Here is a 20,140-nt window from a genome sequence, read left to right as displayed (position 1 = left end):
AGGCGAATTCATCCGCTGCGCCACTGCCCCTGTTGACAGGCTGCACCGCAAAACCTCGTCCCTGGGTTGGAGTTAACAGCATACCAGCCAGAATTTTCCCCTCAAACTTCTGGGTTGGAGACATCAGTCGAATCAGAGGGATATTCATTGGAACACAAGGAGGGGAGAGACATAGTGGGGTGAGGTGTTGGAGGGAGAGAGAGTTGTGATAGGACTATGGTAAAACTTCTCACTCCAAAGTGCAATATTATGGACTTAGCACCGATTTCCCCTTGCTTGCCAAGGAGTAAGTATTCCTCCGCAGTAGTCCTATATAAGTCTTGGATTGCAGGTAGGCTGGTTTCGGGGCTGGTTTCGGTGCTGCTTTCGGGTGCTGCTTTTGGATGCTGCTTTCGGATGCTGCTCTCCGGATGCAGGTTTTTCCGGAGACAGGATTTTGCTAGACAGGGCCTTTTGCTACAGGACCTTAGCGGGAGAAGTTCTGCGGATAAGTTCGGAGGAAGTTCGAGGAATTTCTGGGCGGGGGGGGGTACCAGAAATTTGGGGGGGGGGTAAACACTAAAAAATGCCACACCGCCTCTACTGAAAGTTTACAATGTCTGGAGTACGGCTATCGAGTAGCTGGCTAGCTTAGGTATAAGCAATATTTCCACTTTCACGTAAAACGAGCGCATGGTACGTAGGCTACAATATGAATGTAAATATTTATAAAGAGAAACGTTTTTCTGAGGGGCTAAAAAAGTAAAATAAATTTCTACGAGTTTCTCTAACTTATTCAATTCAAATACAAAAAACGTTGAGACCATGTTCCACAGTAACACCCAATGCATACGTAATATCATAACATAACGACTTGACGTATTACAATGAAAAACACGTTTATTAATTATTTTCCACAAAACTCAACCAAATTCTTGATATACGAATAAGATGTAACAGCTATTCCCCTTCGTAAGCGAATTACTTAGGGACTGAATATCAATATCTAGAAACAAATGCGCCTTAGCATGAATTGGGGCTAGTATGACGAATTTTATCGAAATATTATTTATCGTGATCACGAATGATTTCACTTCAGAAATACCTCTATTTAAAGTTTTAATGAATCGGGATACACAAAGATCTCAGCTTTAATATCCAACGCAATGCGCAATAAATCTCTGGTGAGTAACGGATCACAGCCTTCGTTGTACAAGACATTGTGAATGTCAAGATTTCGATAATTTTCACAGTTGAATAACTTAGTCACTCAAGGAAACGTGATTTTCGCAAGACAAATAATTGAATAAGAAATACCTTAATTTGCACTTATCTTCCATATTGTATTATTCACTGCCTATTCACTCCTGCAGCTCACGGATAACATTGTGCATTAAAATGGACATTAACGGAAAAAAGAACGTAAACAAAAATAAAAAGTTATCACCATCACAAAAAATGAAAAAATAAAATCATTTTTACCTACCTATATTATGTAAGACTTGTTTAAAAGTCTTTCTACTACAATCGTGTATCGCCAACAAGATACGAACTATAGTCAATAGCACGGATCATATTTTTAAATTGGCATTTAGTGCACTTTTTAACTTTGAAATTAATAACCACCACACTTTCGATGTAATATATCAAAAACAACAGCTAATTTCCTACCTTATATTTCTCCGCTTTTCATTTGAATGCGCTTTGATTTAAACAGACAAACGGAAAGAAGACGCAAAGAAATAGACACTTTAAATGTTACTTTCTTAATTTCCTTCCTTATCAGTTTTTAGTTTTAAATCCTTTATCTTCTTTCCAATTAAGCTTCTCTTGTTTGCATAAGCAAATATGTTGCTATGATTGTTTGCTTATATGACTGCCGCGCCGCCATTGGAATTTGGTGGCAATTTTTTGAACTAATCCCCATATTCAATTTTAATTGAATAGACGGATAAATAATTGGAAATTTATTGTTTTCATAATTTTTCCTAGGGTTTCAGATAATTTTAGAGGGGGTTTTCATAAGACTTTTTGTCGTATCTCGTCTCGTTCACCCCAAACATTTGTATGAGTGAGTGAGTGAGTGGTCGTAAGTGGTCTTTATGGTAGATAGATTTAATTAAAAAATTAAAATGTCATTCCCGCGAAAAACGCTTGAGCATCGCATCAGATGTTACATGTCGGGTAGATGACGCTGTTCATATCCCTGCCGCTAGATCGTGTAGCTTGCGCCTGCTGACCAGAGTCCTCTGGATGGCAGTTCTCTACACTACTCTCTCATAGTGTATTATCAACAATCCAGAGAACTCTGCCGCTGACCAGACTTCTCTGGACGGCATTTCTCTACACTACTCCCTCGGAGGACTCTGATGCGGGCCCAAGGACGTTGGAATATCCAAGGAGGTTTATCCAAACCTCCTTGCGCAGACCAGAGTCATCAGAATTGCCAATAATACAAAGTTACTGTTGATACAAATATTCAATACACACGAGTCGTTTCGAGAGAGAGAGAGTCAACCGTCCAGTAAACCTGAGAGCTGCCCTAGAGGAAAAATAAAAACTGCGTGCAATTGCCCTTGACCACTAGATAGGTCAAAAAGAACCGAACTGACAAAAAGAACTTTTCACTGAAATGAACCGGTTTGAAAATGAACAGTTCTCTAAAACTCCCTCAGTTCACTGTCCATGTATACGCTGCAAAATTGCGGCGTATTCGGTCCAACAGGTGTGCTCACCAAGAAGTATTTTGAACTGCAGCTTAAGGCGGCTTTACACGGTGAATGATCATTCGAAAGATCTTTCGAAAGATCATTCGAATGACCATCATTCACCGTGTATAACGGAAATTTCCAGCATTCGAATGATCATTCGAATGAAATTTCAGGCCTGTTCTAATTTGTTTGAATGATTTCCGTGAATGATATGAGCGCAAGGCGTCCATCTTGCCATTGGCATCCACCTCGGAATCTTAATATTTTATATAAAAACTTTGGAAGCATAGTAACCCACGAAATAGCCCAAATAACTAATATGTACTTTGAGAGAACATAAATTCACAAATATCAACTGTCTAAAGTCAGTAATTTGGAAATAAAATTTCGGATAGCTAATGAATAAAAACGTCGTTTTTCTCCTCGATTGCGTCTATATTTTGTATAATTTACAATTATTAAACTATAATTCATGATTTGAGCGCTAAAGTTTCGGATCAGAGTCCCAATTAATCACACAATATCTGTTTATTCGGTGAACACATTCCAGCCAACACGAGCCGCTACGTTATCTTGGCTCACCTATGGGATAATAATATTGCCTATCTCTAATCATTCAAGGAACTCACCCGAAAGAAATTTCGAGCATGTCCAAATTTGCTTGAATGATTCCGTGAATGATATGAGCGCATGGCGTCCATCTTGCCATTAGCACCACCTCGGAATTTTAAGATCATATATATAAACTTTGGAAGCATATTAAGTAATGCGATAGCTTAAATCATTACTATTTACTTTGAAAGAAAGTAAATTCACAAACATCATTCCTCATAAAAGAGTATTTTGGAAAAAACATTCCGCATTTTTAAAGTTCAAAATCGTCGTTTTTCTACTCGATTGCGTCTATATTTTGTTTGATTTACAATTATCAAACTGTATTTAATGATTTGAACGCTAAAGTTTGGGGTGAGACTCCCAATTAATGACAAAATATCTGTTTATTCGGTGAGCACATTCCAGTCAAAACGAGCCGTGACATCACCTAGGAAGTCACAATCTCCTGGGGTTGCCTATAATTCAAGGGGCAAACCCTAAAATTTAGCCCATGAATATCACAGTCCACTTTCTTCACCTGCTCATAGCAAGCAATGAGATGACACTGAGCCAACTTCATTGTAGAAAGTATGAGGATGCTGAAGCGCACTCTTTCGAAAATAGAACTGGTCGCTTCCTTTTTTCTCTTCCCGTTACCTTTCTTCTCTCGCACAAAAGTGATCTTTGCTCGACTGCATTGTGAAGGCTTTGTACCCGAAGGGACCCCAAACATAAAAACTCATGGTTGACCAGCCTTCAACCTTGAGGAGCTTTTGCTTTATGCTTATTATGTTCTTTTTTATGGACCTGGACGCTGCGGCGTCAATACGGGACTGGTCTCCATAAGATAGGATTTTTCTGAATGAGTAACAATGTGCAGATTTTCCCCAAATTATCTTTTCACTTACTTTATAATTTAATGAATCGGAAGGGAAAAGACCTCGGGCAGCCATTTGAAGATTAAGTTCCCTTATGATCATGTTACAGAGCACTTTATCTTGAAGCATAATCATCTTTGCTCTGCAGCGAAAACAACCTATTATGTACTTCGTTACAGGATTACAAAACGCACGATTTATTAAAGTGGTTTTCCGCTGTCAATACGTGCCGTTTTAATTCACCCCATTACTCAGTGCGCCATACACCACCGAAAGCCAAAGCAATACCAAAGTATACTGAAGCGCACATGTAAACAAAGCGTTCCATCGTCTGCGAGTTCCAAAACAAATCATGTGGTGAGAAACGGTCGGAAATATCGTTAGAATCGAAATACACTATCGATAGTCGCCCCAGTGCGCACCATTTCTGCGCAGAAATTTCACCGAAATCATTCACCGAAATCTTTCACCGTGTATAGCGATACCAGCGTATGAATTTCTTGCGAATGATCATTCGAATGATCTTTCGAATGATCATTCACCGTGTAAAGCGGCCTTTACACCAGCAAGTGCGTAGTGGTCACAACAGATGGCAGTTACGACGCAGATCATCCAAGTCTGTCGAAGTGCGTCATAGACGGGTGGCTATGAGCGAGCCCCTTCCCAGACGGCACAGAATCCTCCGTATCTAATTCGTATACAGATAGTATCCATTGACTACCACTCCGTCGCTTTTCGTCAATGGATACTATCTGCATACGAATTAGATACGGAGGATTCTGTGCCGTCTGGGTTCCTTTCCTTCTCTGCTATTCTCCTCCGTCCACCAAGGGTGCGGTCCGTTGAACGCTACCGTCCAGCCGTTACAGAGGCGTTTGGAAACAAAAAAGCGTGACATGAGAATTTTATATATTAGATTAATGTGAAAAATGTTTGAACTAATGTACTAATGGGGTACGGATGACTAACAAATAAAACATATCTAACTATTCGCAGAGCCGTAAAACTCACCATTTTGAAACATTTATCTTCAAATTTTCTGGGAAGGTCCTCCGCACCTTTCTTGGAGGGTTTTCTATACTTACACTCCAGACACGCCAGTATTAGTTGCGCCCCTCACACCCTTTATTATTCCTATCGGCGCCTCTGAAGCGGAGAAAGAAATACAGCGGATGGTTTACCAACTCATGAACATATAAATAAATGCCATGATAGGCCACAAAAAAAACATAGACACTAATAAAAGAGACCTCAGACGTTAGTTTCGAATTTTCGACCCCTTTGGGGCTTCGTCGGGAAGGAGACAAGGAGAGACTGAGGAGGAGGACAGAGGATTACCAAAGGCTGAGGATATTAGGATTGGAAGGTGGTAGGGAGAGGGTGGGGAATGGGGATGGGAAAGAGGGGAGGGCTATAAAGTTCAGTGGGCCATGTTAAGACCAGGCGGGTTGAAAGCTTGGTATAGCCATATGGAAGACTGCTCAAGAGTTTTCAATTCTAGCGGTGAGGCGGAGGGTGGGAGAGAGGCAAGTATTCCTATGTGAAAGCAATCATCAAATTCTAAATTGTGGGAAAAGGCGTGGGTAGGGACAGGAAGCGAAGCAGATTGGGAAGTAGGTTTACAAGAAGCTCGATGGTTGTTAATCCGGAGGTTGAGTGAGGTGGTGGTTAAACCAATGTAGAAGGCGGGGCAGGAATATAAAAGGGTATAAATTACATTACTAGTTGTACATGTGGGGGACTGAGTGAATGGAAGCGGAAAATTAAGAAATTTGTCAGGAAGTGACTGGGTAATGAGGATAGCGCACGCTTTGCACCGGGGTCGTTGGCAAGGGATAGGTAAAGAGCTAGTACGGGTGGTGAACCTTGAGAGTGGTTTAGTAGTTTTGAGAATGGAAGACAGATTTGGTGGCCGACGGAGGGATAATGATGGACAGCTAGAGAAGATTTTTCCAGTAGTGACGTTGTTAGAAAGAATCGGAAAAAGGCTTTTGATCATTCTGTTCAAAGCCTGCACGCCCTGGAAGTATGTGGTGGAAAGGGAGAGATATGTGGGTTGTTTCTTGGTATGAATTTTGGGTTTGTAAGTATTGTGCAGGATTTTCTTGCGTAGAAGGTTCTCAGGATATCCTCTACGAAGAAGGAAGTGGTGAAGACTATTAATAAAAATGTCCAAGGATTCAGGATTACTGCAAATTTTGTGGCCTCTTACTGAGAGAGAGTAAGGAAGGGATTGTTTAGTATGTGAGGGGTGACAGCTGTTGAAGTGAAGATATTGTTGTTTGTTAGTAGGTTTAATTTGGACTGAAGTGATGGAATTTTTATTTTATAGGAAAATGGTAACGTCGAGAAATGTTATTCGGGAGGGGGAGTGGTTAGAAGTAAAGGATAGTTCGGAGAATTCATTGAGTGCTGAAATGATAGAGCTCAGTGAGTCTTCTCCATGAGGTCAGAGAAGGAAAATATCATCTATATAGCGAAGCCAAAGTGAGGGTTGAAGTGGGTAGGATGATAGGAAGGATTCTTCAAGGAGACCAAGAAATAAATTTGCGCATGAAGGGCTAAATCTGCTTCCCATGGCGCAACCTTTGATTTGCAAATAATGTGTATCGTTGAAGGAGAAGGCGTTTTTAGTGAGTATTAGGCGAGAGAGATCGACTAAAAAGTCAGTGCTGGGTATCTGAGGTCCTACAATTGCACTTATCCTCCATATTCTGTTATTCACTGCCTTTGATGCACCAGCTCACGAATAAAATTGCACATTAAAAAGAATATTAACGGAAAAAGAACGTAAAAAAATAAAACGTTAACGCTATCACAATCAATGAAAATAAAATCATTTTTACCTACCTATACTTTATAGAAGGTTTGCATATAAATCTTTCGACTGCAATCGTGTATCGGCAACAACACAGGAACTACAGTGAACAGCACGAATCTTCTTTTAAAAATGGCATTATGTGCACTTGTTAACTATTGAAGAAATGCAGAGATCTAACCATCGCACAGTGGGCTAGAAAGGAAAAAAGCTGGCCAAAACCAAAAAAACGATTTTTTTCAGCTAGGAAGTTGAAACTTCGCATACATATTCTCAAATAATTTGTGCATAACTTTCCAGATTATTTTTTCCTGCGTTTTCACGTTAGAAATATATGTGAGGTCAAAGTTGAACAAATTTAGCGAAAAACGACCACCCTCGATTTTTCTTGAAAATTGCCGACTTTATCCTCGTGCAGTGGTTTCATGGATAGTTTCATTTACAAATATGTTATACCATATTAAGAAAAATTCTTTTTCTTCAATTTGGAGTGTTTTTAAAGATTTTGTTTCATATCTTACAAAATGGTGGAGCCTGTTTTCAGCTATTTTTCTTGCATAAACGTAGAGAAAAAGTAGACATTACCCCGGACTTCCGCCAAGTGACTGATACCACGTAGTTCTATGAAGCTTCTACATTGTGGATCTAAAGTAAAACCTTGCACCAACTAGCAACCCCGAATTTTAAATATTTTTTCGAGCGTGCGGTCGACTCCGGTTCTGGCCGGCGGCGGCGGAGAGTACGGCGACGCGGCAAGCGTGTGGATGCAATATGGTCTCACTCACTTTTATACCTGGATAATATATATAACAGTGATAGATAATAATCACCAGAAAGTAAAATTAATAAACATTGATACGAATGACTCTTATTATGCAATCGATGGGCTCTGCAAGAGGTGTACTAAAAGGTTTCTTTCTTTGAGTGCATTCCATATACTACTACGGAGAATGGACGGGCCTTATAATTCTCCTCTTTTCGTTTGAATAAACATCTTTGTTGTAAATAAATTTTTGTTCGTATGGAAAGAAGATATTAAGAAATAGAATTTTCAAAAATTACTTTATAAATTTCCTACCTTATCTTCTTCATATTTTCGTTTTAATTACTTTATCTATCTTTTAGTTTTAAATCCTCCATCTTCTTTTCCAACTTTGCTCCTTCTGCTTGCATAAAGAAATATGTTGCCATGATGTTTAAATGTATCTGATCGCCGCGCCGCCATTGGGTTTTGGTGGCCATTTTTTGAACTAATCCCCATACTCAATTTTAATTGAATAGACAGATAAATAATTGGAAATTTATTGTTTTCATAATTTTTCCTTGGGTTTCAGACAATTTAAGAGGGGGTCTTCATTAGACTTTTTGTCGTATCCCATCTCGCTCACCCCATACATGTATGTGTGAGTGAGTGAGTGGTATTGTATGGGTGAGTGAGTGAGTGAGTGAGTGGTCGTTAAGGGGCTTTATAGTATATAGATATAGATAGTTTGTGTTGTTGCCAGTCTTCGAGATACTCACGCTGCTGTTCCTCTTTGCTTCCCATTGCTGTAGTACTAAAGCTGTTTAAGTAATTGCATTCAGGCATGCAGTGATGTTATTGTAAAATTCGTCACGATTGCAGTCTCAACCTTCACTCATATGAAGTTGAGCTTCTGCTCTCTCCTCTGGGTAAGCGTAACTATTGCCTAACCAAGCACAGTCACGGCATCTTATTAGTCATCTGTATTATTTCATTGGCCTACAATACCCAGGGATAGCCCAACACTGATGCCTTTGGTCCACGGCTGCTTATTCGACGAAACCTGCTTTCGATTGCACCTCTACTATATAGGCCCATCGCCCATCCGCAACCCGGTGGCGCAGGTGTGAGAGAGAGATTTACCAAATCTAATGCATTACAGGTTCGAATTATGTTAGGGGGTTATCTCCGATTGCCTGAATGACACGAATATTATTTCCGTCCGTTAGTTGCCGTTAATAGGTTCGATTCTAAAGGAATATTCATTGGTTAATTTGACACAACAATTACTGGGATGGCTGATATGAGATGATTGAAGAGTTAATGAAAATATATTAAAGTGTAATATTTATTCTCTTTAATTTCTCCATTTTGTGTGTACTGCCGCATCGGTTGCGCTTTAATGACAGACAAAAGATTCCCACGGAGAATTTGGAATGTAACACCGCGGGAACCGCCCTTCCTCGCCAATGTCAATGATTGTTTTATCGTTTTCATTCCAGACTTTAATTTCAATGGTACCTATTCCCAGATTAAAATAGCTTTTTTCATGTTTTAATTGCATTCTTTCTCAAGTCGTCATGCAAATGATATTTTTTTTAATATTCGAAGCATCTACGGCTCTGAATCACCAGGTAATTCTTCCCGTCCCTCAGAGTGATAGACCGAGTGATTGCTATTCACGGACCAAATATGTGGTCGCTTGACGCATCCTTTTTTCAATCGCACGACCGATCCTTTTTCACCGCATATCCCATCGCTTTCTCAACTCAACAGCTGTCATTCCCCAAAAAAGCAAAACATAGCGATACACTCGCTGTTGGCGGCCGTGCGTTCTGATTGACTGAGAGGCATAGGCGACGGGAAAGGGGAAGTGTTAGGGATGGAGATTCCGTCCTTTGAGCCATCGCGGCAAATGGTCGCGTGGAACGGGCTCTCACTTTGATTGGAGAGATCGCAAAATGAGTGTGCTCGCGTGATGCATGCTGCCGATGCTGCTTTTGTCTGTCGTCATCTGTGGCTGTTGATTTTGAGGAGTGTGTGTCCGTTGCAGACTGCGGCGTTCGTGACTCGCCATTGGGGCTTCTTCGTGCAGTCACCCCTCTCCTACTTCATGAATCGCTTCGAGAGCTTCACGGTGACGAAGACGGTGGGACAGCTGCTCTTCGAGGGATACGAGGACCCCCTGATCGCCGTGGCCGAGACGCTGCCCGCCCTCGCCAACGTGGACATCCCCTTCGACAGATTCGGGTGGTTTTACACGGTGTGTATTCCCTTCACGAGCAGTTGGCTGAAGGTCTTGGCAATTTCATGAGGGAGATGTGAGTGATAATCGGGCTGCGTACTTCAAATACCAAATGGAGATTTATAACACATCTGTGCATCATACACCGTATAGCCACCTTAACGGGGTTTTGGCAGGGGATGACCAACCACCGCAATGCAACATGCACACTGTCATTAAAATATTACGTGTGGTAACAAAAAATACATGCACATTGAAGCAAACGTGCCAACGGTTAGTTATTCCTATGGTAAATCAATGCATAGTTAGAAAAATGGAACGAATATAAGAATACATTGAGTCGTTCTAGCGATTAACGCTAATGAGTTTATTAATCTAGACAACGTTGTTATTCCTGGTAGTACGAGCAAAGTATAACTTTTGAAATATCTTTCCTTTGTAGTCTATTTTTCTTATTACATGTACGTGATGACGTTTACCGTTATACAACGGTAACCATAGGATGTTTTACGTCATCTGAGAAAAACTCCTCCCCGAATTTAATTAGTAAATTCAGCATAAATAATGCTCTATGCGCCTGTAAAGATTCCCGTCCCAACTCGCCTAACGTATTCGAATCGCTAAACTTTTCATCGCAACAACTCACCACAGCCGTGGTATTTTGGAATGAAATAGTAATTTGTAGTCGGAATTTGACTGCAGATGTCTTTTTCCATTGACGCTCGCAAGTGAGTGGTATATTTTGTGAATCCTGACATCATTCGAAGCGCCGCAGCGCGCCGTTCCGGTGATCCAAGCTCTCCTCTACCAGCGGTACATTATAATTACATTAAAATAGCAATAAATATTGCGCACATATGATAGCATTGTGCATGTAGTGTGTTGTTTGTGTTAGCAGAAATTTTTAGCACTAAATTAAAAACATGATACGTTGAAAATTAAATTTGAAGATTTATTTTGTACAGATTTTATAATTTGTCATCTTTTTCTTAAATAATTTTATTGCCTTTTTAATTGCAAGTAGCAATGTTTTTGCATTTTGATTTTTTGACTTTACTTTTTGGTTCTTTGCTTTAATTTTTAATATACTAACCCTGGAATGACTCTCAATTTAAATCTTCGCGCATTGGTGCTCGCGAACCAAGTGACTTTCCAAAATTTAAATTGCCGCCGATTGAGAAACTTGTGATACTAGACTTGCAATTTCTGTGAAGCATTCATTCTAAATGCGTTCCGTTCCGATCTGTCGTCGCTTGCGCTCCTCTCGGAGCGAATCTTGTCCTTGTCGAAGAGCAGTTTTCGTTTCTGGCTGACAGTCTTCGACGCGCTGATTGCATTTGCATGCAATGGACGGCCTTCATGCCGGAAGAGTGTTTTCCTCCGTGCTACTCAACCACTTGGTTGATTTGGGAGACCTCGCTGCACTACGTTGTTCTGTTAATTGTGATGGGCAGTTATTATCTCAATATTCAGCTATTGCTAGTTTCCGAGTTAAATGCAATTTTGGCGTTTTTGTGTTATGCGGTTATTTTTCGTGCATTATTGTGTAGGATGCATTATTGACGTTTTCGGTCTATTGTACTTGAAGAGTGGTTTTTTGTAGTTCCGGAGTATCTGCAGTAGTATATTTTGTGTTCAGTTTAAAGATTGTGCAATACAATTTGTGATATTATGTAGGCATTTTGTTTGTGTTTGAATTTTTAGGTTTTCGTTTCACGGACGTACCCTGGTGCTTCTATGATTGCCCTTAGTGTCTTGTTCTCTATGACTGTGAGTATTTGAACGTCTATGATTGCTATTCAGCCCCTTGCGGGGTATCAATATATAAGGAGCGGCCGGAGCATCAACGTCTATAAGGTTTTCTTTGTATATAGAGCTGTAAAGGGTGCGCGGCCCGCCACCTATAAAAGTGTCGCGGGCCGCACGCTTCGAATTATGTGTGGGTTCTTGCCCTTGGTGTCGGGAAACGAATAATCACACACAAGTATTAAAAGTTTTTAACCCAAAGTTTTTTTCCTTTAAACCCAATTTCCAAATCAATTCAAGTAAAAGGCATGGAGTAATAGTGAATATGTGCGTCCAGAATAGCCCAAATTTATAACATTACCAAAGTCTAGGGAGGGAGAGGAGCTGCTGGTGATGGCACGGATGGATAGCGAGGCGCTTAGGACGCACGGGCCATACGGCCGGTGCTTCGACTCCAACTGGCGGCTACATTGCTGCCTGACCGCTACGAGTGACCCGTGACAGTATGAATTACTGAGTGAGCTCCTGAGTGCGTCCTGAGTGCCTGAGTGCCAATAGCATCTCAACTGTGCCATTATGTAGGAAAGTGGAACCAGGATGTTTTCGTCCAAGAGGAAGGGGAAAGAAAGGGGAAGAGGAAGGTTAGGCGTCCTACAAAGTGAAAATGTGCAAATCCTGAGGCATAGTTTGTCATAGCTGGCTATTCTAAGACGTCGCACAACAAAATATTTATGCATATTTTGGAAATGGAAATCCTCCAACTCCGGGTCACTACAGAGCGAAGTGCGGGCTTTCAGTAATGGGTGTGTTGCTGCAGCTGCCCCCTCAACCCTTTTACTAGCCGCCGTTGTGTTGTTTGCACTCCACGGGGGCTTTTCATCCACTTTACTCCCAGGAATTTGGGAGTGGTGCTGCGGTTTATTCTGGTATTACCGATGTTGATTGGTGTCGTCAGCTAACATTTGGTTTTTCGTGCGAACTGCATTTTGATGGGTTAAGCTTTAGCTTCCACGTCTTTATTCAATCTTCAACATTGTTGAGGTTATCTTGGATCCAGTCCGCGGCCCAGACTGGGTTGAAGGACTTCAAACTTATGTCAAGGTCGTCGGCGTAGAGGTAGGTTTCCATATTCGGGGGAGAGGGTGCGTCGTTGATATAGACTTTGAATAGGATAGGGGAAAAGATTACAGCTTGTGGGACACTGGAAGTGAAGTACTGGAGGTGTAGTAAAAATCGTGGAAGTTTGGGTGAGGTAAGGAGGATGCGGTCAGAGAGGATTGAATAAAATTAGCAAGTTATGTCGAAATGGGTAAGGAATGAATGGAGTTTATGATCGTCCGGGAAGTAATTATTGAACACCTTCATAGCTAATAAAATAGAATTTACTTGCGTGAGCCCACAGTTTAACGCAATACTGAGGCAAGACGAGACAGGACTAGTAGGAAAGCTTCGGCTATGTTAATGAATATAAGGCTTAATATTCACAATTACGGCTAGATCTTAATTTCTTACAATTATGGTACAAGAACGAATTCCTCTTACACTCCCGATTTTTATTAAGTTGGAGTAAATGAGACAAAGAGGAATAATTTTTCCGAATCAAATAAAAAGGTATTACTTTTTCATAACTGTGGGCGCAGTGCCGAATTATGTTAAGTACTCAATGTTTTCCCCCTTGAGGTGACGGCCGAAATCAAGGACATATTCCGGCATTTGCATTGAATTTACGGCAAAACCTGAATTATTGAGATATACAATAGCAATTAAGCAGCGAATGCGAAATGCCATTGGGAGGGAACATTAACACGATATTTTATCACGTATCACAGATTCCGGAATTATATTTTTGTATTGAATTAACGGCACAAACCGAATGGTGGAGATATGCAATACCATCAATATAAAACCAAAGCAATTAAGCAGCGAATAAAATAATATTGAGCGATTGAGCGCAGTAGACCGCGGAACAGCATAATGCGTTTGCATATTAATTAGCGATGGAACATTACCATCGGCGTTCATACTTAAAAATAAGCTCCAAAAAGGCATTATAAACGGAATTACGCAACAAATATACATCCTACTACAAAATAATTATTACCTGTATATTTATTCCGGGCCAATTATTGTTTATTATTATATATTATGGCAATTATTGTATATTTCACCGCCGTTCACGCGGCAGGATTTGAAATATTACAGGTCAATTCATGATCAAAATTATTTATTAATTTTACTCTGCATGTTTTGATCGCAACGTCCCCATCTAATGTCCCGATAACCGCGGTTTTAGGAAGTAGCAGTTACTTACCTTTCTGTGCATAATACTGTGACGCATGAAATGAAGGCTATCATGTAAGGTTATGGGATAACGTTTCATGAATTCCTTAATAAGAGATGAATTCCTGTTACTGCTTGAAGCACGGTTTTATTGCCAACGAAATAAGGAAGCAAATATTTTAAAATGTACAAGAAATGGGTAGAGTACCTTGTATTTGCTTGAGCAGCGGTCGGGGGATCAGCGGATTGTCCTTCCCTGCTAAGTAAGTGGCAGTGACCCGAAGCGGCAACATGGCATTGATTGACTTTATTTATTGACATTCGCAACAATTTCAACATTTTCGTTTATTAAGAACAATCTATGTTTTATAAAATTACAAAAAGATCTTATTGTGCATGACCAATAATTTCCGCAACTTATTGTGGGAAGATGAATGCTGTAAACTTAGTAGTTTTCCCCAGGTTGAGTTACAAAGTTAATGAAGTTGACAAAACGGCTGATTTTACGGCGCGCTGAATCATTCATTGCACTGGCGTCTCTAAATTTTAGACTTTTTCGTAAAACAAAAAATTATTTTGAAGCATCTTCGAGTGAAACACGTGTCGGTTTGCGATGAGAAAGGGAGAAAATTCGGGGCAAACGCGTGTGAGGAAAATTTGAATTTAGTCGATAATTTATCCGAAGATGGAAACCTATTTTCATTTCCAAATGCAAAATATATAATTTATCCAAACCCAACGGATTCAGCCTTTTCATATCATACACACACCCCATATATTAATAAAGAAAGGTTTTTTTTCTGTCATTCCGTATATTCTCCGTTAATACTGCACTCAAAGAGATAAATGAGGCACCATTTTAAACGTTTGATCACCACCAATCTAATGAGAAACACAATCTCAATCTCAAATTTCACTATTTACCCATGGTTCTGACTTATAAGTTTGTATTTTTCCATGTCGTTTACTCGCTCAAGGTAGGTATATCGACTGCACGCATTCTTTTAAGAACTTCAAAAAAATTAAAAACCCGTTTAATCCATAATTTAACCAAAGAAACGTAACGTAAGCAGGAAAAAATGAAATATAACAAGAGTGAAGAATCTTTAACGTCGTAGGTAAGGAAATTAATAGATAACATGTACCACGATTGAACAAAACTATCGTGTTGAAAGTATTCAAGAAATATGGCGACATCTATGGGTAGAAAGAAAATATTAAAATAGAACAAAATGCACATAGTGATTGTAAGTACATGAGTGAATGGTATAAAATTTTATGCGAGAATCCCGTTTTTTCGCATGGACTGTTTTATGTAACATTTTCTAGAGCTGGCACATTCTGTGATATTTATGATTGTGTTAAAGAAACACATAATCAAAAAGTTACAGGCGCCAACATTGTCACTTCTAATATTTTCTTTAAAGAATTTTTGTGAATGGCGTGCAATTATTCAGTTACATACGTCATTCATTATTGTTGCAACTGGTACCGTACTCTGTTGCCTGCATTTTATTAATATGTTTTGCATATTTTGAAAAAAAGAAAGGATGAAGAAATTACACATTCTTCTTTATTTTAAACCCCAATTACACCGTTCCCTCAGCATACTTATTCCCTAATAGCGAGAAAGTGCGAAATTTTCCCAAGGGTCCCTTTCCTGACGCGGCGCCGACGATGGAAAAACGTTTCGTGCCACGAGTAGCATTAGAATATTTTAAACCCCTCTGTTCAACGGAGCTCTTTTTTCGGGAAAGAGAGTTGCTGTTTGGGCGTTTTCGTCCCTAAGATTTGGGGCCCAGCTCTACCACTCGTCCCTTACTCCGACGACTGGACTTCACCCTCTAACCCTATCATAGCACGAATCCACGGTCAAACTCTTGCGACTCCAGTGTTTTTTTCTACCAAACATTGTAGTTGATTTTAAATTACTTACTCTTATAAAAGAATTACTAACGTTTTTTAAGCATTGTGGAATTTTAAACGGGTTTCTGGCATTAATAGCAACAAAGTTAGTAAATATAAGGTAATAAGACTATTAGTCCGAAACTACGTTATTTTTAACGCTAAAATTCTGTTTAAAAATTGCTTGGGCACAGAACAAAACTAAGAATTAATTTCAAATTATATAAACGCATTAGTATGCAATAAAACATATCACTGAAAAAACTATTGAAAATGTAACTACTATGCAATGGACTCCTGCGGTGAGGATGGTCATATATGAGTGGGAGGGTCGGGCTTTATTGCATGGGGAGTGGCCCGGAAGGACTCGCTAAGCTGGGTCTCAGACGGGGCCTGAATGCATCGCAGACAATTGCTACCTCAGCGGACACTTCCCTTCCCTCGCGTCGGCCAGAGCCGACGTCCGGTCGTTTGTATTGAAAAATCCGCGACAGCTATACCCGACGTCAGGTGTTGTGCGTGTGAAAATGCCCCTCGGCTCCACCCGACGTACGGCGCAAAAGGAATTAGTATAGTGTAGTTTAAGAAATAACTTGAAAGCTTACAAAAATGATTTTAAAAGAGGAAAAAATTAAAATGAGTTTAACAATCAAAATAGCATTCCTTTTGTTGAATGTACCCTGGGGGTACTCTAATAGTTACTTCGTTTTATAACAGGCTATTAAAAATGCATTTGGATCGAAAATATCCGAAGATCCGACACCTAAAATCAAGAATCCGATGCGGATCTGGACCCAAAAGAATCTGTAGATCCGCCCATCCGTAATTGCAGCATGGCCATCACTTATGGTGCCCACGCAGATCTCCCACAACGTGTTTGACATGTGTCCCCTTCAACGAAAATTGAACCCTTTTCCCATCGAAACGCAGGATTTTGCGTCGTTGGTCGTGACGCTTCGTACGAGGGAATGGCCAGACAAAAGGTAGCATAAACTAATAGAATTTGCATATGCCATTTCCTCACATAGTTATGTCTACATACAAGGGGTGTTTTCCCGTTGAACACGATGGATTTGAGATCCAATTTTTTCTTAAGATAAAATAATATTGTTCTTCATTATTTCGTTAGTGGAGGCATACCTAAAATTGCAATTTCACAGCGACGAAAAAATTATTCAACTTAAAATTATCGTTGAAGTCAATGAATTGTGATCGATTGCAAGTTATATAACAAAACCAAATATTAAGTCAACCATACGCTGAGTAAAAGATTTAAACACATCGTTGACAATTACTTCTTGAAATTATTAGCTGAGGTGAGGTTGCTCCTAGCACCTACTGTCGGTGTCAAAATGATGTGCCGCTGTACTTGGCAAATTTATATCCAGACTTCAGTGCAAGCCACAACAATGAATAACACGTCATTTATAGGAAATTTTATTTTCAATTCTGATTTATTATTTTATTTTATGGACATTCAAAAATCAAGACACGCGTGTGCAATAAATGACTCCGCGCACCATAAAATTAGATGTTTTGTCAACTTCATGAACTTTGGAAATCAACCCATGGAAAACTACTAGGTTTACCACATTCATCTTCCACAATAAGTTGCAAACATTAATTTAAATTAATAAAATGGCTTTTGCGTAATTTTAGAACGCTTATATTTTTGTAAAATAACAAAAAAGTATAGACACTATCTCGTCATACAGTTTACCCCGAAAGAAAAAATAAAATTGATAGAGACACTTCTTAATTCATTTGCAATATTTCCGAAAATACATTATTTTTTATGCAGTTTGGATTACATATGGGCATTAAAAAATACGCCGCAGTGAACGAATGCAGCGTTGCCACGTCTGGAGCGCGAAACTTTGCTTCCTGTTGACCGGCATGCACTCTGAGTTAATGCAACCCTGCACATACTTTGAAGTTGTTCAAACTTAATTCTGCAAAAACTTTCCCCACAGGAAATGCTATGTTTCCATTTACTTCACAGAGGAACGGCTCATCTGTGTACGACGGAATCTTCAACATGGACACTGGCCATGACGACATCAATAAGCTGGGGAGGCTGAGGGAGTGGAACTATAGCAACCGCACGGATTTCTACGAGGATCAGTGCGGCGACATTGTTGGCTCGGCTGGTGAGCTGTGGCCTCCGGGGCGCACCAAGGACTCCATCTCCATGTTCTCATCGGATCTGTGCAGGTCACTTTTATGTTCTTTCTCTGGTTATTCCTGTCAATAGCACTTCAACTACCCGGTCAGCACACATTTAAAAAGGTTGTGATCCGACTACCGACTTTGAGTTACGCGCTGACGGTCCTTTACTGTTTATCATGCCCTATCAAAATTATCAGTTTGTTCGATCTCTCAAGAACTTCTTTTGGCCATAGTGAGCTTAGTGGTTTTCGAATCTCATTTCTGCTTTCCCTTATTTTTTTCTAATTTTCCTTGCATGGGTAATACATTTACATTTATTTCGCTTTCCTTTACCTTTTCTACATTTTCTCTTAGCTTTTTTTCCTTCTCGAAGTGCTGTTTCTTGCACTCTCACCCTATTTAACTAAACATTACAGATGGCCATATTTATGGAACCATGCAACAGGTAATATCATCTATGCATATGAAATACGCTGAAACCAACATATTAAGACCCTTTCGCTTCTCTTTCCTCAAGCAATGGTACACCATATGGAGAAATAAGTGGTTTATGCTTCAATTGGGTTCTCATTGCGTGAATTGCATGCAAGAATTAAAACAAATCAAAATCTCTCTGCTGGCATGTTTGAAGTATTTATTTGTGGATCCCTGCATTTGTGGGTTGGCTTTATTTCTAGCCCTTTGCGTCGCAATGCGATTCAATAATACCCATTTATTGGTCACCCTGTTTTTAACTTTTGCATCTTCCCATTCTTTCATGTGCTCCTCACTCTCCCCCCGTATATAACGCTGCCGATTGCGATAGAAGCACACGTAGACATCTCTTCCATTTCTTTGGAACGGAGCACCAGGAGACACTCTTGATTGCATACACTCTTCCACTTTATTGACCTGTCATTTCAGCATTGCCATTTCTTGCCTGCTCCTGGAATGGGCTATGGCTGGCATTTGCGATTTCCAGGCTCTAACACTATGGAATGGATTGGCCCTTTCCCAGGTCCATAGAGCTGCCGTTTGCCAGTGAGTTGGAGCTGATGGGTGTACCAGCGTACCGCTTTGAAGGTGGCCCTAACCTTGTGGACAATGGCTCATTGGACGCTCATAACGGCTGCTACTGTGGAGGACAGTGCCTTCCTGTGGGCGTGGTGAACGCCTCGTCGTGCAGATACGGCTCACCTGCCTTTGTCTCATTTCCTCACTTCCTGCATGCTGACCCATACTACGCCTCACTCATCCAAGGCATGTCCCCAGACCCCAAACGGCATTCCTTCTACATCACTGTTGAACCGGTGAGTACCCCAAAGCTATTGGCAATGGTCAATGCGACGTATAAACATATGAAGAATACAGGCATTATACAACATCAAATTGCTCTGAAACCTCTCATAACAACATTTTTTCGTGTTAAGAAAGCATACCGTCATAAGAATTTACTGACATGCTCACACCCCTAACTACCTAAATGAGTATGAGTGTCAAATAGCCTCTCCAGGTGCACTGCACGTTATGTAGCCTCTTTGCCTGGGATATGATTAATTTGCTAGCAGATAATTTCTTCCATATTTTCACCATAGGGAGGTACTTATTCTGCTTCCTAAATAACACAATTCAGTGACTTCTTCCAGTTTTGGTTTCCCTGTTTTAATTTTACTCTTGCCTTCTCTTATGCTGAATTTAATTTTATTTGTCCTCATTTTTAGCCTGTTATCTACCCATTATTCTACTCATATTTGACAAAGTCTTCTTTAGATCCTGTTCCGTCTATGCTATGACTGTTATATCATAGGAAATTCTTAGCATACTAATTTTTTTCAGTATAAATATAATCTCCTGAGGCCTTTTATTTGACTTCATCAATGTCTCTCTGAATGCAAACATTGAACATTACGGGTGACAAAGCAGTCTTGTTTCCCTCCTTTCCTAATTCTTGCTTCTTCACACTTTGATCCTGATTTTATCACCACTAATTGGCCTTAATGTAAACTGTAGGTGACTCTCCTTTCAGTTTAAAGCACTCCAATTTCCTTCTGTTATATCCGTAACTGAGTTCAAATGATAAGGAATACCATTTCA

At 40.0% G+C, this 20,140-nt stretch overlaps 1 protein-coding gene across 4 annotated transcripts in view; it reads left to right on the top strand.

The window, feature by feature from the left end:
- LOC124153321 (protein peste-like) overlaps positions 1-20,140 on the top strand; it is a 172,572-nt gene that overhangs the window by 130,036 nt on the left and 22,396 nt on the right. For 3 of the 4 annotated variants that reach the window (XR_006863619.1, XM_046526414.1, XM_046526416.1), the window contains 3 exons: positions 9,776-9,985; positions 17,901-18,112; positions 19,065-19,356. Coding sequence is in view for 3 of the 4 variants with exons in the window: in XM_046526414.1 (XP_046382370.1) it covers positions 9,776-9,985; positions 17,901-18,112; positions 19,065-19,356 (714 nt within the window). In the remaining variant the exon portion in view is untranslated. The remainder of the gene's footprint in view (positions 1-9,775; positions 9,986-17,900; positions 18,113-19,064; positions 19,357-20,140) is intronic. The other variant, XM_046526415.1, reaches the window with a different exon arrangement.

The sequence above is a fragment of the Ischnura elegans genome, chromosome 2, assembly GCF_921293095.1.
Source record: "Ischnura elegans chromosome 2, ioIscEleg1.1, whole genome shotgun sequence".
Taxonomy (NCBI): Eukaryota; Metazoa; Arthropoda; class Insecta; order Odonata; family Coenagrionidae; genus Ischnura; species Ischnura elegans.
The sequence above is the reverse complement of the archived record's forward strand: the minus strand, read 5'-3'. Positions and strand labels throughout refer to the sequence as shown.